The 22,198-nt window shown below is 39.9% G+C and overlaps 1 protein-coding gene across 1 annotated transcript in view; it reads right to left on the bottom strand.

The window, feature by feature from the left end:
• Nucleotides 1–381: 381 nt before the first annotated feature.
• The window catches only part of CD101 (CD101 molecule), a 98,800-nt gene continuing 76,983 nt past the window's right edge, over nucleotides 382–22,198 (bottom strand). The window contains exon 9 of the mRNA XM_006874811.1: nucleotides 382–623. Within this exon, the coding sequence (XP_006874873.1) occupies nucleotides 382–623 (242 nt within the window). The remainder of the gene's footprint in view (nucleotides 624–22,198) is intronic.

The following is a 22,198-nucleotide window of genomic DNA, read 5'->3' as shown; positions in this document are numbered from 1 at the left end:
CAGTGCCACGCAGAGGATGAGGGAAGAGGAGAGCCCAGCTAGGGCTACGTCTACAGAGCAAATGCTTTTAATCTTCACACCACTATGTGAAGGAGGCACCTCACCTCTTCCAGATGAGAAATGAGAACCTCTGTGAGGTGTGGCAAAGAAAAGGAGATAATGTTACTATCTAGCTCAAGGGAGGGGCACAGAAGAGCTAGATGACATCATACATAAAGACACAATTAACAGAGTCTGACACCTATAAATGCTCAATAACTATTCCCTCCTTCCTTTAGGAAAGGTGCCCAAAGCCACAGTCATAGTTAAGAACAGAACTCAATTCATTCACACCCTGTTCATTAACACTCTTTCCATCAGATCTCAGGTTTCTTCCAGGATTCAGTTGCCTTCCTCTTCATCTTCCTCTTCATTCCCGTCTATGGTCATTTTTTCAGTTCCTTTCAAGTCCACCCAGAGAGACTTATCTTTACGTGCATTTAAAGTCAGAGTTGATAACTTCCTGCTCTTCCAGTATAAACTGAGGAGGGAAATGAGTAGAAGAAGGAACATCACCAAGGGGCAGATAAACAGGAAGTAAAGTAAAGGCGCTGATGAGCAGATCCTGGAAGGAAATGTAAGCTCTGCAATGAAAAGGAGACAAAAACAAAGAGAGAGACAGAAAAGAATTCATTTTCAACCATCCAATTATGAACATTCTGAGACTTACTGATACAAGCAAATATATGTTAAAAAAAAAAAAAAAAGTGGGGTCAATTAGCAGTATAGTCCTTAAATCGTAAGAAAGGAGCAAAGAAAATCGTGCTGGGAGAAAATAACTTATTTTCACCAGCAACAGTGCTCTCCTTATGTACCCTCCCCCGTGCCCAGCAATTTCCAACCACTGGAGGTTCCAATGACCTACTTAAAACTAACAGCCAGGAAGAAAAACAAAACAACAACAAAAAATCCCTCTCCTTTAATCTTCTTTCCTCAGAAAAGATATCTATAATTCAACCCTCATCCTCAACCATGTTGCCAGTTCTGAATTTTTAACTGAGCTATTCCCACTGCTGCCTCTTAAAAAGGAAGAAAGAAAAGAGAGGGGAAAAAGAAAACCAAAAAAATTCACTGCACTGTCTTTACAGTATAATTGTCCCTAAAAGGGGGAAACCTCCATTCTGACCCAAGCCCCCCTCTCCAAACTGGTCTAGTCCCCAGGCACCTTCTATTCTGCTTCTCTTCTGTGTTGCTTCCACTGTTGCCACCACCATAATCCTCCGGGGCCTTTTGGGTTTAGTTCACATCACACTTCCTCCCCCAAGGTTTTCACCCTCATCCAATTCTTCTCTTCCACTTCCTCCTCACACAGTCTTTTATTTAGACCTCCTTCCTTCAGTAGCGCCATTGCCTTCGTTTCAGGATAGTTACTTGCCTGTGTCTGCTCGTGCCCTTTGGTTCTCTATTCTCTACACTACCCAACACATGTACTCCATAACTTCTGCTGATCAGGGTCAAATAGGATCGACTAGCAGAAGATGCTAGAGCAGAAGATGCTATATAAAATACGCGGAGCCATAGGCCCCTTCAGCACCTGCAGTCCACTGGGAAGCACTCTCAGCCGACAAACACATGAAACTCACGCAAGCAGCCCCAGCATGGTTCCCAGCCATACAGGCAGGAAGCAAAGGTGGCGGGCAGCATGCACCACAGGTTCCAGAAAAGCGTGCGCTGAGCTATAGGACTGGGGTTAAAATCTCTTGGTGCAAAAAGACACATACATAAAGGAGCACCCACGATTAAATGTAGTCTTCCAACTACATTTCTTGATGGCAGGATATTTACAATCAAGATTGTTCTGAAAATTCTGATACTAATAGTAAAAAGCAATTAACATCAAGTCAATTCCAACTCATGGTGGCTTCATGTGTGTCAGAGTGAAACTGTGCTCCATAGGATTTTCAAGGGCTGATTTTTCAGACATAGATCACCAGGCCTTTCATCCGAGGTCCTTCTGGGTGGACTAGAACCTTCAACCTTTAATTTTGGTTATCAGCCAAGCACTGTAGCTGTTTGCATAACCCAGGGATATGTCAATTGTTGTTGCTGTTGTTGTTAGGTGCCATTGAGTCGGTACCGACCCATAGCGACCTTATGCACAGCAGAACGAAATACTGCCTGATCCTCGGCTAACCACACTACTGTTGCCAGGCTTGAGTCCATCTATGCTGCCACTTGGCCAATCCACCTTGTGTGAGGTCTTCCTCTTTTTCTCTGACCCTCCACCTTACCAAACATGATATCCTTCTCCAGGGACTGGTCCCTTCTGACAACATGTCTGAAGTATGAGAAACTAATTTGGCCATCATGGCCTCCAAGGAGCACTCTGGCTGCACTTTGTCCAACATGATCTGTTGGTTCTTTTGGCAGCCCATGGCACTTTCAATATTCTTCTCCAACACCATAACTCAAAGGCATCAATTCTTCCACTGTCTTCCTTATTCGCTGTCCAGCTTTTGCATGCATATGAGGTTATTGAAAATACCATGGCTTGGGTCAGGCGCACCTTAGTTCTCAAGCTGACATCTTTGCTCTTCAACACTTTAAAAAGGTCTTGTGCAGTAGATTTGCCTAATATAATATGTCATTTGATTTCTTGACTGCTGCTACCGTGAGTGTTGATATCAATGGTAGCTGTGCTTTTATTGGAAAATTGTAATGATATAAGAAATTTCTTCCTCAAATGTCCCACTACAGGGTTTATGAGATTATAGACTCTTAGAGATGAGTGTGGTATTGTGGGTTAATGTGCTGGACTGCAAGGTTGGCTTGAACCTCAAGGTCAACGGTTCAAGCTCACCAGCCACTCCTTGGAAATCCAATACAGGGTCTCTATGAGTCAGCACCCACTTGACGGCACTTGACAACAACAGAGATGAAAACAGGGTTAGAGAGCATTTCAGCTAAGCTCCTGCCATAGGCAAGAATTGCACATTTGGCATTGCTGATGCATATTATTCCTTGAAATCATCTTTTTTGGTGTAAGTCAAGCAAGAATCTGGACATTTGTCCAATTCCTGCATTTGTGTGCTCCTTGAAGGCAGGGCCTGTGTCTTATGCATCTTTTTGTTTTGTGTAGCACTTTGCCTGTAGGCCTTCCATGTAGACTGATGGATGAATTAATTACATGGGTGAATTCCACACCTTCAAACCTAGGGCTGGCTACCATTATGCTTATACACAAAGCAAGGATCATCACTGAACATTAAGGTGGTGCCTCTGAAAGGGGATGGCAAAGAACTGCAGGGATTTTTTTTTATTCTAGATTTTTTCTGGTTTCATTTCTGTCCTCCATTTAAAATATGGTTTTTGGTTTTGAAAGTGTCACCAATGGAAGAGTGAGATTTCTGAATTCTTTATCATTCACTCTCCACAGCCTACCTGAGTCTCCCAACAAATTGCCTTTCTTGACTAGCACAGTTCTCCCATGTCTTAGCTGAATATATCGGAAGGTATATAGTTAAAAGCCACAGGAGCCCCAGTAGCATGGTGGGTTACATGTTGGACTGTTAACCTTAAAGTCAGCAGTTCAAATCTACCAGTCACTCCACAAGACAAAGATGAAGCTTTCTGTTCCTGGAAAGATTTACTCCCTCAGAAACCGAAACAGGGTAGCTATGGTTGGAACTGACTTAAAGGCACAGAGCAACAACAGCAGTTAAAACCTAACCAGTTGCCACTGAGCCAACTTTGACTCAGGGTTCAGTTTTTTTGGGAGTAGATCACTAGGCTTTTCTTTTAAGGTAGCTGAGGCTGGACTCAAATATTGAATGTTTTAGTTAATAACTAAACATATTGACCATTTGCATCATTCAGGGAGACGCTAGTGCTGAAGAGAACGGATCCATAGAGAACAATAAGTAAGAGGACTGGATTTGGGGGTCTCACTTGCAAAAAGTAATGAAGGATCACCTACTACAACTCAGAGATGGTGTTAAATGCTGTTGAATCAGCTGTAGCTCCTAGAGACCCTGTATAGGGTTTTAGAGGAGCGGCTGGTGAGTTTGAGCCACTGACCTTGCAGTCCAGTGCATTAACCTGCAGTGCTACACCAGGAGAGCTGGGTTCAAATCCTGGGTCCTCAACTTAATATTATTGGTATTGGACAAGTTACTTATTTCCCATAATTCTTAGTTTTCCCTTCAACATGATGGGAAGAATGATCAGTTCTAGCGTTGTGAATGTACAATGTATAAAGCTAGGAAAATTGGCAGTTGTTAAAAATGAAATGGAATGCATAGAGATCAATATCCTAGTCAATACTGAGCTAAAATGGACTGGTACTGGCCATTTTGAATCTGACAAACATATGTTTACTATGCCTAGAATTAAAGATTCAAGAGGAATCATGTAGCACTAATCAGCAAAAAGAACATTTCAAGATCTAACTTGAAGTGCAGTGCTGTCTGTGATAGGATAATATCCATATGCTTACAAGGAAGACCAGTTAATACCACTATTGTTCAAATTTATGCACCAATGACTAAACCCAGGGATGATGAAAGTGAAGAATTCTACCAACTTCCTCAGTCTGAATTTGATCAAACATCCAATAACGATGCACTGATAATTGCTGGAGATTGGAATGTGAAGGTTGGAAACAAAGAGGAAGGATCTGGAGTTGGAAAATGTGGCCTTGGTGATAGAAATTATGCTGGAGATAGAAATTAAGATAGAATTTTGTAAGACCAATGACTTACTCATGACAAATATCTTTTTAAAAAACATAAAAAGTACCTTTTAAAAAAATCATGCACCTCATCAGATAGAAGACAAAGGAATCAAACTGACTACATCTGTGAGAAGAGATGGTAGAAAAGCTCAATATCAGCCAAAACAAGGCTAGGGAAGACTGTGGAACAAACCATTAACTGCTCACATGCAAGTTAGAAGTTTAGTAGCTCAAATCTTCCAGTTGCTTGGTGGAAGAAAAATGAGGTTTTCTGCTCCTGTAAAGATTTACAGCTTTGGAAACCCTATACAGGGTCACTATGAGTCAAAACTGACTCTGTGGCACACAAATACCACCACCACCACCACCATGCAAGTTCAGGGTGAAATTGAAGACAATGAAAACAAGTTCATGAAAGCCAAAATATGAGCTTGAATATATTCCACCTGAATTTAGAGATCATCTAATGACCAGATTTAATAAACAGTCTGATCATCTAATGAACAGACCAGGAGAGTTGTGAGATGACATCAAGAGCATCATAATGGAAGAAAGCCAAAGGTCATTAAAAAGACAGGAAAGAAAGAAAATACCAAAATGGATGTCAGAATAGACTGTGAAACTTGCTCTCCAGCGTGAAGATGCTGAAGCAAATGGAAGAAATGAGAAAGTAAAGAAGTTGAAAAGAAAATTTCAAAGGACAGCTCAAGAAGACAAAGTCAAATATTACAATAAAATGTGCAAAGACTTGGAGTTAGAAAGCCAAAAAGGAAGAACACGCTCAGTGTTTCTCAAGCTGAGAGAACTGAAAAAAAAATTCAAGCCTTCACTTGCAATATTGAAGGATTCTATGGGCAAAGTATTGAACGATGCAGAAAACATCAAAAGAAGATATAAGATACATATGGAGTCCCTGTAACAAAAAGAAATGGTTGATGTTCAACCATTTCAAGAGGTAGCATATGATTAAGAACCTCTGGTATTGATGGAAGAAGTCCAAGTTGCACTGAAGGCATTGGTGAAAAGCCACTTTTCAGGAATCGAAGGAATACAAATTGAAATCTTCCAATAAACTAATGCAGCAGTGAGGTGCTCACTTATCTGGGCCAGACATTTGGAAGACAGCTACTTGGCCAACCGATTGAAAGAGACCCATATTTGTATCCATTCCAAAGAAAGGTGACCAAACGAAATGCAGAAACCATTGACCAATATCATTAATATCACATGCAAGGAAATTTTGCTGAAGATAACTTAAAAATGGTTGCAACAATACATCAACAAGGAGCTGCCAGAAATTCAAACCGAATTCAGAAGAGGATGTGGAACTAGGGATATCACTGCAACATCAGATGGATTTTGGCGGAAAGCAGAGTATACCAGAAAGATGCTTATATGTGCTTTATTGACTATGCAAAGACTTTTGATCATATGGGTCATGGCAAGCTATGGATAACATTGTGAAGAATGGGTATTCTAGAACACTTAATTGTGCACATGAAGAATCTGTACATAGACCAAGAGGCAGTCATTTGAGCAGAATGGTTTAAAATCATGAAAGGTATGTGCCAGGGTTATATTCTCTCACCATATGTATTCAGTCTGTATGATGAGCAAATAATCCGAGAAGCTGGATTGTAAGAAGAACGTGACATCAGAATTGGAGGAAGACTCATTAACAACCTGTGATTGCCTGCTGAAAGGACTTAAAATACTTACTGATGAGGATCAAAGAATCCAACCTTCAGTATACATTGTACTTCAATGTAAAGAAAATAAAAGTCCTCACAATGGACCAATAAATAACATCATGATAAATGGAAAAAAGATTGAAGTTGGCAAAGAGTTCCTTGTGATTTGATCCACAATCAACACTCATGGAAGCAGTAGTCAAGAAATCAAATGACATATTGAAATAGCCAAACCTGCTGCACAAGAACTCTTGAAAGTGTTCAAGAGCAAAGTTAAGTTTGAGGACTAAGGTGGGCCTGATGCAAGTCATGGTATTTACAATAGCGTCATATGCATGCAAAAGCTAGACAATGAGTATGGAAGACCGTAGAAGAACTGATGTATTTGAGTTATGGCATTGGAGAAGAATACTAAAAGTACCACGGACTGCCAAAAGAACAAACAGATCTGTGTTGGAAGAAGGACAACAAGAATGCTCCTTAGAAGTCAAGATCGCAGGACTTCGTCTCTCATATTTTGGACACTTCATCTAAAGGGACTAGTCCCTGGAGAAGGACATCATGTTTGGTAAAGTGGAGGGTCAGTGAAAAAGAGGAAGATCCCCAACAAAATGGACTAACACAGTGGCAGCAGCAATGGGTTCAAGGTAACAACAATTGTGAGGATGTCACAGGACCAGGCTTCCATCCTGTTGTGCATAAGGTTGCTATGAGTCAGAACTGACTTGATGGCACCCAAAACAAAGCACTATTGTGATGAGATAATGCCTTTTAAAAAAGCACTTAATGTAGTTCCCAGTGCATTTGTTGAGACAGTAAGCAATAAATATGAGTTAGAATGCTGCTGAGAAAGCTAGGAAAATCACAGACAACCGTCTCCTGAGAAACCAGGCAAACAACAGGGTCAGAACCTGTTGATTCCTCATGCAGATGTCACAGGCTTAGCAGTACCCCTCCTCAGACCCAGCCTCTAGGTTTCTCATCCTTTGTCCCCAGTAGTGGAGGTCCTGGTGTCAATTTCTAGTCATGGGAAGCAGAGGACTGTAAGATAGGTGTCTATGCATCACAGTTGTGAGGAGGGTGGTGTGATGATGGGGAGATGGGACTGGAATATAGATGGTGAAAAGAAATCTAGTGCTTGGCTTTTTTTTTGCTACTGAGACTCTACCCTTCCCCATGAAGGGACTGCCAGAGGGCTTGATGATCTTAATGGGGAGGAGGCTGCTCCACTTTAGACCGTTCTGCTTAAAGGATGGCAGAATGCACTCTTCACAGTGCTGATTTGGCCAACAGCTCACAAACTGTCAGCTCCAGTGCTTCTAAATGACCTCTCTTGGGAGGGCAGTGTTTGCTCTGGATCCCACAATCACCATTTCCCACCATCTGCCTCTCACCCATATCTGGAATACAATCAGTGACATTCAAAACCATTACTGTTTGGCATTTTGATTTAATTCAAGTAAGTGCCCAATGCTCAGAGTACAAGGCCTGCACACTTGAGCCAAAAACATAATGAGAACACTTTATCAGCAGGTTTGGTTTATAAGTTACTTCCACTCACAGCTAGACAGACATATCATGAGAAGCACTCTTTTTTTATATTACCTAAGAAATAGTCATATGCAGCAGACTTCAGAAGAAGAGAGGTACAGGTTAATAAGGGATCTACTAATTCTTGCCAGCCCCAACCAAATCTAAAACTTGGGCAAATGGCTAATATCATGCATGGCTGTGTAGCAGAATTGTCTCCTGCTAAAAGTGCAAACTCCTGGTGTGGCGCTGTAGGATCAGCACTGGATTGCAAATCACAAGGTTGACAGTTCAAACCCACCAGCTGCTCCTCAGAAACCCTATACAGGGTCGCTATGAGTTGGAATTGACTCAACAGCACTTAACAGCAACAACAACAAAAAGATGAAAGCAGGGTCAGGCAACCAAATATAAGTGCATCCCAGTAAAAGTGAACCTCTGAAGCATTCTCTTTCAATTCATTTGAAGACTTGCTGGCTCGTTAGTTCATCAAACAGTTATTGAGTGCTAATGTGCCAGACCTTGTTTGAGGCAGGAGGGAAGCATCAGTAAACAGAAGCTTCCCTCCAGAAGCTTCAAGGTGATTGTTGTTTTTGTTAAGTGCCATGGAGTCCTCATAGCGACCCTGTATAGGGTTTCCAAGGAGTAGCTGGTGAGCTTGAATCACCAACCTTGTGGTTCAAATGGCTTTGTAGTCCGATGCATTAACCCACAGTGCCACACCAGGCCTCCTTCAAGGTGATAGGGGTACATAAAATAAAATAAAAGCTGGGAAATAGTAATGAATACCACACTACTATAACTAATCAAGGAACTCTGGTATCATAGTGGTTACAAGTCAGGCTGCTAACCCCAAGGTCAGCAGTTCAAAACTACCAGAGGTTCCACAGGAGAAAGATGAGGCTTTCTGGTCCTGTTAAGATTTACACCCTCAGAAACCCTGTAGGGGTTGTTATGAGTCAGAACTGACTCCATGGCACACTACCACCATCACCATAACTAATCCAGTCCCCAGATGGCTTTATATAAACTGGCCTATTAATTAATTACTCATAGAAGATTATTTGGGATCGTAAATATATGTCTGGGGTCTGAGAGTAAAGGAAAAAAACTCAGGCAGTTGTAAGGTACCATCACTCTGGCCTGTCACTGGTAAGGCAGTAAGATGGATAAGGAAATGCAAGGTGCAGTCCCCAAGGAAATGTCTTATTAACTTTCCTGCAGTCTACTAAGCCATTTGCTTCTCAATGCTACTATTACTAACCTAACACTAACCCAAACCCAACTTAAGATAGCCAAATAGACATGGTGGAAAATCATTTGAGAAGTGAGAATTGATAGCACATTGTATTTGATATGGCTTTTGTCCATATGTAGAACTACTACTTACCAGGAATGTAATTATACTGATGCAATAAATATCTGAGTTTCTTCCATGTGCCAGGCATGTGTAGGGCTAGGAACAATACGTTCATAATCTATGCCTTCTCAGAGTGTTTAGACCAGCAATCATGATAGGTGTCAAGCAGTTTATTGCAGGTGTGATGATTAAGGGAATAAAGTAAGTCACTGAGGCAGCTGCAGTTAAGTTGATAGGTAAAAGATTAGTAGATATAACCAGATAAAGATGGCATGAAGGAGCATTCCAGTAATGATTAGCATGCACACAGAAAAAGGTCAAGCCACTAATTATGTCTACTTTCTTCTGCACCTCATCTTCTTCCTCTCCAAATCATTAATCAATGATGTTTTGTTGTAGCAGGTAGGTGCCATCGAGTCAGTACCAACTCATAGCTATCCTATGCACAACAGAACAAGACATCCTGCACCAATCTCACAATCATTGCTGTATTTGAGCCCATTGCTACTGCCATTGTGCCAATCCATCTCATTAGGGGGCTTCTTCTTTTTCTTTGACAATTCTACTTCACCAAACATAACCTTCTCCAGAGATTGGTCCCTCCTGATAATATATCCAAAGTATGAGAGATTAAGTCTGGCCATCCTGGCTTCCAAGGAGCACTATACTTCTTTCAACACAGATTGGTTTGTTCTTTTGATAGTCCATGATACTTTCAATCTTCTTTTCCAACACCATAACTCAAATGCATCAATTATTCTATGATCTTCCTTATTCATTGTCCAAATTTCATATGCATATAAAGCTATTGAAAATACCAGGGCTTGGGTCAGGCACACCTTTATCCTCAAACTGACATCTTTGCTCTTCAACACTTTAAAGAGGTCTTGTGCAGCAGACTTGCCTAATGCATTAAGTTGTTTGATTTCTTGATTGCTGCTTCCATAAGTGTTGATGGTTGATCTGAGCAAAATGAAGCCTTTGACAACTTCAATCTTTTATCCATTTATATGGATGTTATTTATGGTTCAGAGGTAAGGATTTTTGTTTTCTTTACATTAAGGTGCATCCCATACTGAAGGCTGTGGCCTTTGATCTTCATCAGTATGTATTTTAAGTCTTCTTTGCTTTCAGCAAACAAGTTGTATCATATGCATATCATAGGTTGTTAATGAGTCTTCCTCTAATACTGTTGCCAGGTTTTTCTTCATATAATCCAGTTTTTCAGATTTTTTTGCTCAGCATACAGATTGAATAAATTTGGTGAAAGAATATAACACTGGTGCACACCTTTCCTAATTTTAAATCATTTGATGTTCCATTGTTCTGTTCAAACAACAGTCTCTGGGTCTGTACAGGTTCCTCATGAGCACAATTAAGGGTTCCGGAATACTCATTCTCCACAATGTTGTCTGTAGCTTGTCATGATTCACACAATCGAAAGTCTTTGTGTAGTCAGTAAAGCACAGGTAAACATCTTTCTAGTAGTCTCTGCTTTCAGCCAAGATTATGTCTGATGCCAGCAATATCCCTAGTTCCATGTCCTCTTCTGAATCCAGCTTGAACCTCTGGAAATTCTCTACAAATATGTGGTTGTAGTTGTTTTGAATTACCATTAGCAAATTTTACTTGCATGCAATTTTGATGCTATTGTCAGATGACTTCCGCATTCCACTGGAATTCCAGTTAGTTGGCCAGGTAGCTGTCTTCCAGATTTCTTGGCAGAGATGAGTAAGTGCCTCAATGCTGCATCAGTTTGCTGAAAGATTTCAATTTGTATTCCATCAGTTCCCGGAACATTGGTCTTTGCCAATGTCTTCAATGCACCTTGGGCTTCTTCCTTCAGAACCAATAGCTCTTGATCATATGCTTCCTCTTGAAATGGTTGGACACTGACCATTTCTTTTTGGTATAGTGACTCTGTGTATTCTTTCCATCTTCTCTTGATACTTTTTTTTAATCATCCAATATTTTGCCCATAGAATTCTTCAATATTTCAAGTCAAGGCTTGAATTTTTTCTTTAGTTTCCTCAGATTGGGGAATGCTGAGTGTGTTCTTCCCTTTTGGTTTTCTAACTCCAGGTCTTTGCACATTTCTCAAGCTACCTTTTGGAATTTTCTATTCAACTCTTTTACATCCTCATTTCTTTTATTTGCTCTAGCATCTCTACGGTGGAGAACAAGTTTCAGAGTCTCTTCTGACATCCATTTTGGTCTTTTCCTTCTTGTCTTCTTAATGACCTTTTGCTTTCTTCCAGTATGATGTTGTTGATGTCATTCCACAACTCTTCTGGTCTTCGGCCATTAGTGGCTAATGCATCAAATCTGCTATTCAGATGATCTCTAAATTCAGGTGGGATATATTCAAGGTCATATTTTGGCTCTCATGGACTTGTTTTAATTTCCTTCAGGTTCAGCCTGAACTTGCATAGGAGCAATTGATGGTCCACAGTCTGCCCCTGGCCTTGTTTTGCCTGATGGTATGGAGTTTTTTCAGTTTTTTTCCATGTTGTTGTTATGTCAAATTGATTTCTGTGTATTCCATGTGATGAGATCCATGTGTATAGTCATCTTTTATGTTGTTTAAAAAATGTATTTGCAATGAAGACATCATTGGTCTTGCAAATTCTATCATATGATCTCCAACATCATTTCTATCACCAAGACCATATTATCCAACTACTGACCCTTCCTCTTTCCAATCTTAGCATTCCAATTTCTAGTAATTATCCATACACCTTGATTGCATGTTTGATCAATTTCAGACCAAAGAAGTTGGTAGAATGCTCCAATTTGATCATTGCTGCCTTTAGTGGTTGGTGCATAAATTTGAACAATAGTGGTATTAACAATACTGGTAACTCCTTTGTAGATGTATGGATATTAACACAGACATAATTGTACTTCAAGACAGATCTTGATATGTTCTTTCTGAGATCAATGTGATGCCATCCTCAATTTGTCATTCCTGGCAGAGTAAACTATGTGATTATCAGATTCAAAATGGCTAACACCAGTCCATTTCAGCTCACTAATGCCTTGTTGTTGTTGTTAAGTGCCATCGAGTCAGTTCCGACCCATAGCGACCCTATACAGGGTTTCCGAGGTTGTAAATCTTTACAGGAGTAGAAAGCCTCATCTTTCTCCCGCGGAGCAGCTGGTAGTTTCGAACCGCTGACCTTAAGGTTCACAGCCTGATTCGTAACCACTACGCTACCAGAGCTCCTTTCACTAATGCCTAGGATATTGATATTTATGCATTCCATTTCATTTTTGACAATTTCTAATTTTCCTAGATTCATACTCTGTACTTTCCATGTTCCAATCATTAATGGATGTTTACAGCTGTTTCTTTTCATTTGGAGTTGTGCCCCATCAATAGATGAAGGTCCCAAAGGCTTTACTCCATTCATGTCATCGAGTTGACTCTTCCCCAGTCATATTTGGAGTCCCTTCCATCCTGAGGGGCTCATCGTCTGGTACTATATCTGACAATATTCTGGTGCTCTTCATCATGTTTCAGTAGTCATTCAGTAGAATATTTTCTGATGCTGACAGTGTTCCATTGCTATTCATAAGGTTTTCAGTGAATAAATATTTGGAAGTAAACCAGATCTCCTTTTTCCTAGTCTGTCTTCATCTGGAAGTTCAACTGACACCTGTCCAGCATGTGTGACTCTGCTGGTGTTTAAAATACCATGGCATAGCTTCCAGAATCACAGCAACATACAAGCCATCACAGTATTACAAGGTGACAGACAAGTGGTGGCCTCAATGATGTAGATGTGCTCTAGTCTTTACTGTTATAAAATCAAAATAGAAGAAAGCAAAGCTAAAGTACTTTCATTGATACCTCTCACCATCCTCTCTATTTCTCTTTACATCAGAAATGCTTGAAGGTGTAGTATGTGTTTCATATTCTCACTTTCTCACTCCTCAATCCCCTACAATATGATTTCTCCTAAATTTCCTGTAATTGCCTTATATTGTCAATCTAATGGATACTTTCTTATCTTATTTGACCTCTTGGCAATATTTGAGTCTTTGACTCTTCCTTTCCTACTGATATCTTGTCTACTGAAGTCTGTACTCTTTGATCTTTATCAGTAAGATTTTAAAGTCCTTCCAGCAAGCAACATTGTATCATCTGCATATCACAGGTTGTTAATGAGTCTTTCTCCAATTCTGACACCATGTTCTTCTTCATATAATCCAATTTTATAGATTATTTGCTCACCATATATATTGAATACATATGGTGATAGAAAACAACCTTGGCACATCCTTTCCTGATTTTAATCCGTTCAGTATTCCCTTGTCTGTTCTAACAGTGGCCTATTGGTCTATGTACAGGTTCTTCATGAGCACAACTAAGTATTTTGAAATATCCATTCTTTGCATAGTTGACCATAGTTTATCAAGATCCACACAATCTAAAGTCTTTGCACAGTCAATAAAGCACAAGTAAATATCTTTCTGGTATTCTTTGCTTTCAGCCAAGGTTTATCTAATGCCAGCAATTACAACCTTAGTTTCATGTCCTCTTCTGAATCTAGCTTAAATTTCTGGCAGCTCCCTGTTAATGTACTATTGCAACCTTTTAAAATACTTCTGAAAATGTTTAATTGTGTGTGATATTAATGATATTGTTTGATGATTTCCCCATTCAAATGAGTAGCCTTTCTTTGGAATTGCTAATAATATGCATATCTTGCAGTCAGTTGGTCTGATAGCTGTCTTCCAAATTTCTTTTCATAGACTAGTGAGTTGCTGCATCAGTTTGCTGAAACATCAGTTTGGTGAAACAGTTCAGCTGGTATTCTGTCAACTTCTGGAAGCTTGTTTTTCACTAATATCTTCAGTGCAGCTTGGACCTCCTTTAGTACCATCGGTTCTTGATCATATGCTACTTCTTAAAATGGTTGATTGTTGACCACTTCTTTTTGGTACCATATCTATCCCTTCCATCTTTGTTTTTAATTTTTTATTGTGAATTGAGTGAAAGTTTACAGTATAGATCATCAGTCCTGTATTCAAGAAATCATACACTTAGTGACATTACAATGATTGTAATCCCTTCCATGTACCATCAGATAACAGTATTTACCTTTATGCACTTCAACTCTTGCACTTTCTCGGTGTCTTCCACTACCTTCATCTTTCCTTTGCCAAACTTCCTCTTGTATATATTACCTTCCCCATCACTAAAGTTAATATGTGTCTACCCTCTACCCAGTGAGTAATTTTCTCTTCCCTCTCACCCATGGCAACTATCATAGAATGCTTCTTTTAGCAAGAAAGCCTTTTCTTGCATTTTTACAACAGTTGTCTCATACAGTATTTGTCCTTTTAAGATTGGCTAATTTCACTCAGCATAATGCCCTCGAGGTTCACCCATGTTATGAGGTATTTTGAAGATTCATCATTATTCTTCAATGTTGCATAGTATTTGATTGTGTGTATGTACCATTTTGTATACATTCTGCTACTCTCTGTCTCTTGACTGATGAATTTAATCCATTTATGTTCGATTATAATTATTGATGGGTATGAATTGATTATTGTCATTTTGCTTTGTGTTTTCACAGCATTGCTAGTTTCTTTGTTCCACATAAATTTCTGCACTAAGTTCATTTTGTTTGTGGGTTTTCTTTTCATTCTCTTCATTGCTGTTGTTTTCATGTTTACTAAATCTTTCTGATTTTCCTCTTGTATATTGATGTGAAAGTGTATCAATTTTCTTTAAGGTTATCCTGTAATTTATTTGGTTTTTTTTCCCTTGTTTAAAATAGTCAAAATATACTTGACTTCCCCGTCATTTGGAAGTTCTGCATCTACACTATTCCCTCCTTTTGCTTTCAGTTGACTTCATTATGAATTGATATCTCTGGTTCCCTATTTTCAGTCTTGTAGGTTTGTTTTATTTTAATACTTTCATTTAATACTTCTATATCTGGATTAAGGATCTCTGGTATCGTAGTGGTTACAAATTGGGCTTCTAACCTCAGGGTCAGCAGTTGGAAACTACCAGCTGTTCCGCGGGAGAAAGATGAGGCTTTCTGCTCCTGTAAAGATTTACAGCCTTGGAAACCCTATGCAGGGTCACCATGAGTCAGAACTGACTCCATGGCACATAACAACAACAACAACATATAAGGATTGAATTCTAGAGTGGTGTTGTCATATATTTTAATCTCAAGTTTTTGTTTGCTGTTGGATTTCAGTCCAAAGAACACCCTTTAGTATTTTTTGTAAAGTTGGTCTGGTCATTACAAATTCCTTTAATTTCTGTTTATCTGAAAATGTCCAAAATTCACTGTCAGAGTTGAGGGACAATTTTGCTGGATATGTGATTCTTTTCTTTTTCTTTTGATATATGATTCTTGGTTAGCAATATTTTCTTCAGAGTTTTATATATGTCATCCCATTGTCTTGCCTGCTTGGTTTTGCTGAGAAATCAGAGCTTGGTATTGTTGGTTCTCTTTTTTAGTTAACTTTTTTTTTAACACCAGAGAGGAAGTTAATTACGGTTACGCAAAAGATGTGATGACATCCATGCCTCTGCCCACAGAGAGGCCTGTTTTCAATCTGAATTCCAGGTCAAGAAATTGCTTGTGCCCCTATAGAAACAACAGCATGTAGAGCAGTCAGTAAAGCCCTCCAATAGGGCACAAATAAACGTTACAAAGGAAAATTAGGATGCTCACTAACAGAGCGAGCTAAGAAATACAGTCTTCATCTTTCCTGTATGTATTTATGTTTAACACTTCACAATAACAACAACAGTACGTAGTTGAGGAGTCCTGTTGTGGCTCTGTGGGTTAATGCGCTGGACTGCAAAGTCAATTTGAACTGCAAGGTTGGCGGTTCAAATTCACTAGGCACTCCTTGGAAACCCTATACAGGGTTGCTATGGGTCAGATAGCACTTAACAACTACATACATGGTTAATGCATATATGTATTTCCCATTCATCTTTGTGTCTTTTGCACCTAGAACATGCACATATCCAAAAACCATTACCATCAAGTTTATCCCGAAACATAGCGACCCTATATGGCAAATTAAAACTGGACCCCTTAGGGTTTTTAAGGGGGAATGCAGTGGCTCCATATGATAAACACTGGACTGAGAATCACAAATCTTAAGTTCAAGCCCACCTGCTGGTCTGTGGGGGAAAAAATGAGGGTGTCAGCTCCTGCAAAGATTTAAAACCTCAGAAACCCTATACAGGGTCACCACAAACCAATTTGACAGCACTCAACAACAATCTTGGCAGAGGCAGACTGATATATCTTTCTCCCACATAGTAGCTGGTGAGTTTGAACCTTTACCTTTAGGTTAGTAGCCAAGCACTCAACTACTGCACCACTAGGGATCCTTGCATATTGTTGTTATTGTTAAATGCTGTCGAGTTCATTCTGACTCATAGCAACCCTGTACAGCGTTTCCAAGGAGTAGCTGGTGAGCTTGAACCCTGCAATTCAAACCAACCTTACAGTCCAGCACATTAACCCACAGCACAACACCAGGAGTCCTGCATATATTGTTGTTGTTGTTAAGTGCTGTCAAGTAGGTTCCAACCCATAGTGACCCGGTATAGAGTTTCCAAGGAGCATCTAGTGAGTTTGAACCACCAACCTTGCAGTTTAAACGAGTTTGCAGTCTGACGCATTAACCCACAGCACCACACCAGGACTCTGCATATATAATAAGTGCTTAATAAATATTTGCTGAATTTATAGACATATCTATGTTCATCTTCTCAGCCGATTGCTAAATTAAACATCTATTTCTGTAGAAACTTTTTGCTTTCCCTGAGCTGCTCTCAGGATTCTTTCCTTATCTTTGATTTTGGAAAGTTTGATTCTGATATGTCTTAGTGATTTTCTTTTGGGATCTATTCTGTTTGGGTTCGTTCAACTTCTTGGATGCTTATCTGCCACACAAGATGTTATGAAAGTTTTCTTCCAGCAACTCATCAGCAATTTTCTCTGTCCTTTACATTCTCTTTCTGTTCTGAAATTCCAGTCACCTAGAAGTTATTCCTTTTCATGGTGTCCCACTAAATCTCAGGGTTTCCTCTGATTTTTTTCATTCTTTTTTCTGATTTTTCTTCTACCTTATTGGTTTTGAGATATTTATCTACAAGGTCACTAATTCATACTTCATTGATACAAATCTACTACTTTGCCCTTTCGATGCATTGCCCATTTCTGAGATCTTATTATTAATCTTCTGAATTTCTGTTTACAGATTGTGTATTGTTTTAAAATTTACATTAATGTTGTCTGTTTATTCTTGTAGTGTTTTCTTAAATTCTTTTAAAGTTTTTATTGTGTTCTCCTTGCTATCTTTGATCTTTCTGTCAATCTGCTGAAGGTAACTAAATGTCATTCTCTTGAGTTCTTTCTCAGGTAGTTCTATTACCTTTTCTTCCTCAGAAATGATGCTGGCTCTGCATCTTGGTCATTTGTTTGAGCCACTCTCTCTTGTTTTGTCATATGAGCTAAAATCTCCTGTTGTCTCCAAGACATTGTGGTGTCATTGTATCTGTTGGTATGTTCTTAGATTCTCACCAAATGTCTCCTGGTGGGTGTGATTAGAAGAGGGACTGTTTTCCATGCACTGTTCATGCAGCTCAGTTTAGGGTGGGTTTGGTTAGTGTTGGGTATTATCTATCATTGATCAAGTGGTATAGGATCTGGCATTGGTTCTTGTCCAGTGGGTGGAGATTTTCTGTCACCCATGTGAATTTGTATTGTCGGGCCACCATCTATCTCCAAAACTGCTCATAAAAGTTCAAGATGGTTGCGCTTTGACTGGCTAGCATTATGTTCACCAGTCAGTCTCCTTTCATCACTCTCATTTAGCCTGACCTCCCAGCAGGCACTCAGTTCACCTCCTCAACCCTCCCCTGAAGCTCAGGGCTCCAGAATGGTCCTCCATGTCCATTTCATTTGGTCTCCTGTATCCCCACTGCAGAGAGTCTGTATAGTGTGTCTACCTACTCCACTATCTTCCTTCCATCTTCTTTCGATACTTTCTCTTTCGTTCAATATTTTGCCCATAGAAAGCTTCAGTATTGCAAGTCAAGGTTTGAATTTGTTCTTCAGTTCTTCCAGCTTGAGAAATGCTGAGCATGCACTTCCCTTTTGGTTTTCTAACTTCTGGTCTCTGCACATTTCATTACAATACTTAATTTTGTCTTATTGAGTTGCTCTTTGAAATCTTCTGTTCATCTCTTTTACTTCATAATTTACTCCAGTGGCTTTAGCTACTCTATGTTCCAGAGCAAGTCTCAGTCTCTCCTGACACCTGTTTTGGTCTTTTCTTTCTTTCCTGTCTTTTTAATGACTTTTTGCTTCCTTTATTTATGATATTCTTTATATCATCCCACAACTCTTCTGGTCTCCAATCATTAGTGTCCAATGCATCAAATCTGTTCTTGATATGGTCTTTAAATTCATGTGAATTCACTCCTCAGAAACCCTATTCAGGGTTGCTGTGAGTTGGAACCAACTCGATGGCATTCAGCAACAAAAAACAACTACTCTAGGTCCTATTTTGACTGTCATAGAGAAAAACAGAGGAAAAAGCATCGCATATTTAACTATTCTGCTTCAGCCTGAATTCGCATATGTGGTCTGTTCCATAGTTGGTCCCTCACCTTATTTTGACTGATGACATTGAGCTTCCCTATTGTCTCTTCCCACAGATGTAGTCAATTTGATTCCTGTGTATTCCATCTGGTAAGGTTCACATGCATAGTCATTTTTTATATTGTTTGAAAAAGGTGTTTGTAATGAATAAATCATTGGTCTTGCAAATTTATGTCATGTATCTTTGCCATCGCCAAGGCCATATTTTCCAGCTATGATGATTCCTCTTTGTTTCCAACTTTTGCATTCCAATTCCTAGTAATTAGCAATGTGCCTTGATTGCATGTTTGATCAAGTTCAGGTTGAAGAAGTTGGTAGACTTCTTCAATTTTTTTCATCATTCATTTTAGTGGTTGGTGTCTAAATGTGAATAATGATGGTATTATCTGTTGTTCCTTGTAAACGTATGGGTATTATTGTATCACAGATGGCATTGCACATCAGGATTGATCTTGAGATGATATTTTTGATGATGAGTATGATGCTATTTATCTTGAATTTATCACTCTTGGCATAGTAAATTATATATGATGGTCTGATTCAAATGGACAATACCTGTCCATTTCAACTCATTAATGCCCAGGATATCAATTTTTATGTGTTCCGTTTCATTTTTGGCAACTTCCAATTTTCCTAGGTTCATAGTTGTACATTCTACATTCTGATTATTAATGAATGTTTGCATCTGGTAGGACTATGAAAATATGAGGTGTTTATGCCCATCAAGGGGACTGGATAACTTGAGTGATCGAAGAAATAGAAATGGGGCATCTCACTACCATCAAGAAGGAAGAACCAGATGTGGAACATGTCTTTTGTACCCCAAGATACCTGTGCTGTGCTGAACCTCCGTTATCCAGGAGAAAGAGAGTTGTGACACCAGGAATAACAGAACAAGAGGAGCAGCAGAGGAAGCACAACCAAGACTACAAGAGAGAGAGCCGATGGAGGAAGAAACTTGAATACCTTTGGGCAGTAGATCTGCTTGCAGAGTGGGGTGCCTTCCAGGAATTTGTCTGGGGAGCTAAGTTTGTTGACCTTACTGGAAAAGTGTAGTTTCTTCTGGGCATGTATTGGAAGAACTGAAAGAGCTTTGTAGCACTGCCTGAACAGGGAAGAGGGCAAGGGGTTTCATGGCTGATAGGCTAATTACCAGAAAGAGGTGTGTCTGCAGGCATGCTGACAAGAGGCTTTCCTGCCCAAAATCCTTTATGATGAGCATTTCTGATCCTTAATTGTAACCTGTTAACTTCCCTAATAAACACCACAATCATGAGTATGGTCTGTGAATTCTGTGTGGCCATTGTAATATTACTAGACTCAGCAGGGACATAGAAAGTACCTTCAGAAGGATGACTGGTATCTGAATTGGTAAAGAAGGTTGGAGGGTAGAAGCATGTCTGACCTCAGCCTCATAGGAAGTGGCCTTGAGCTGATGTTGAGTTTGATTCTCCTTTTCTCCTGTGAAGTCAGAGATCAGATACTGCTTTATGACATTTTTGTACCATTCTGCTGATAAATAGCAGTGTATCTCAGGATCCATTCTTGGGCCTCTGCTACCCTTGGTCTAGATTTCCTAGATGACCTCTTCTGAATTATTGGCTATATGTTGATGGTCCCTACTCTACAACTCTGGGGCAGATAGCATTTGGATGTCTAGATGTCTACTGGAAAGATACCCATGGAAAACTCACGAGCATCCCAAAGTTAACTTACAGCCCAACTTACTGAAAATCCAACTGATCTCCCCCTGCAAACCTTTCTTTTGTGTTACCATGCTTGGCTAATGACCTCATTACTCACCAGAGTCAGAAACTAGATATTCATCCTTGATTCTCTCCTACTGTTTATTCACTCTCCACATTCATCAAACCAGTCTCTTAAATCCCAATATCTAGTGCCTGTTCTCTCAGAAGTTCTGGTGATGCAGTGGCTAAGCGCTTGGTTGCTAACTGTATGATTTGTGGTTCAAAATCAACAGCTGCCCCATGGGTGAAAGATGAGACATCCTGCTTTTGTAAAGATAACAGCCTTGGGACTTCAGGGAAGATGGCAAACTAGGCATATACATTACATGAACTGTCTACAACAAAGATATGAGAGACCAAATAAAACAGATACAGATAAAAATCCTGGAACCCTGAAAATCAAGAGAAAAGGTAGAGAAGTCATTGAGTGCTTGCTGGGAGAAGACACTGAGCAAGGATGTTGAGAGAGAGCAACTGATTGGTGAATGGTTGACCAGAAGTGATGCAACAATCTTGAACCTTTGTGAGCAGATTTGACAACAGAAGGTGGCCTGGAAGAGCAGAGTCACACAGGGGACTGGAAAGGTAAGAGTCCCATCTTTTCCCTAACTGTTCTTTGGTGACCAGAGGTGTGGCCAGCTCCCACCTTTATTCGACCCCAGTACAGACCCTGCTCTCCAGGAGTTCAGAGCCACAAGGTTGGGAGCCACACAAGTGTGAGATGGGGGCCAGCAGTGCCACTTTGGTGTGCTGTTTTGGTGACTGAATTCAGGTGGGGTCAGCTTAGGAATTACAAAACCCAAAGAGCTACCACACAAGAATTTAACAAGTCACCCTGCCCCAAGCTCCCCTGTGGTCCTAACAGATGCTGAAACTAGCTCCATCAAAGGCCTCTTTATATAAACTACTTCCAGATTGAGTGCCCTGAACATCGTTAACACTGAGGCCAATAAGAATCCATCTGAGCCCAGGAACTCTGCTGTTACATCTCTCTGACATACACCTCATGACATCCTAGGCTTTCAGGATCCTCCAGAATTTTCTCCAGACCCAACAGCTGCACTGTTTTGGGGTTTGGTTCTTTCTTTTTGTTGTTTCGTTGCTTTTGTTTATTTTACCCCTCCTTCACTTTGCATTCCTTTGAGTTTTATCTTTCTATCTTTGCTTTTGTTTTCCTCTGTCTCTCATTTCCCTTCTTCACCCCCCAATTTTGATCTTTCTTTACTACTCTCTACTCTGTTTCTGTATTATCTTTAGTAAAACTTTACTCGCATGGGATATCAAGGGGATTGTCTGACGATTTCCACACTCCATTGGGTCACCTCTCTTTGGAATGGGCACAAATATGGATCTCTTCCAATCAGTCAGCCAGATAGTGGTCTTCCAAATTTCTTGGCAGAGATGAGTGAGTACCTCCTGTGCCACCTCACTTTCTTGAAAGATTTCCATTTTTATTCCATCAGTTCCTGGTGCCTTGTTCTTTGCCAATTCCTTCA

The sequence above is a fragment of the Chrysochloris asiatica genome, unplaced genomic scaffold, assembly GCF_000296735.1.
Source record: "Chrysochloris asiatica unplaced genomic scaffold, ChrAsi1.0 scaffold00302, whole genome shotgun sequence".
In the NCBI taxonomy this organism is placed as follows: Eukaryota; Metazoa; Chordata; class Mammalia; order Afrosoricida; family Chrysochloridae; genus Chrysochloris; species Chrysochloris asiatica.
This window is presented reverse-complemented; position numbering and strand designations above follow the sequence as displayed.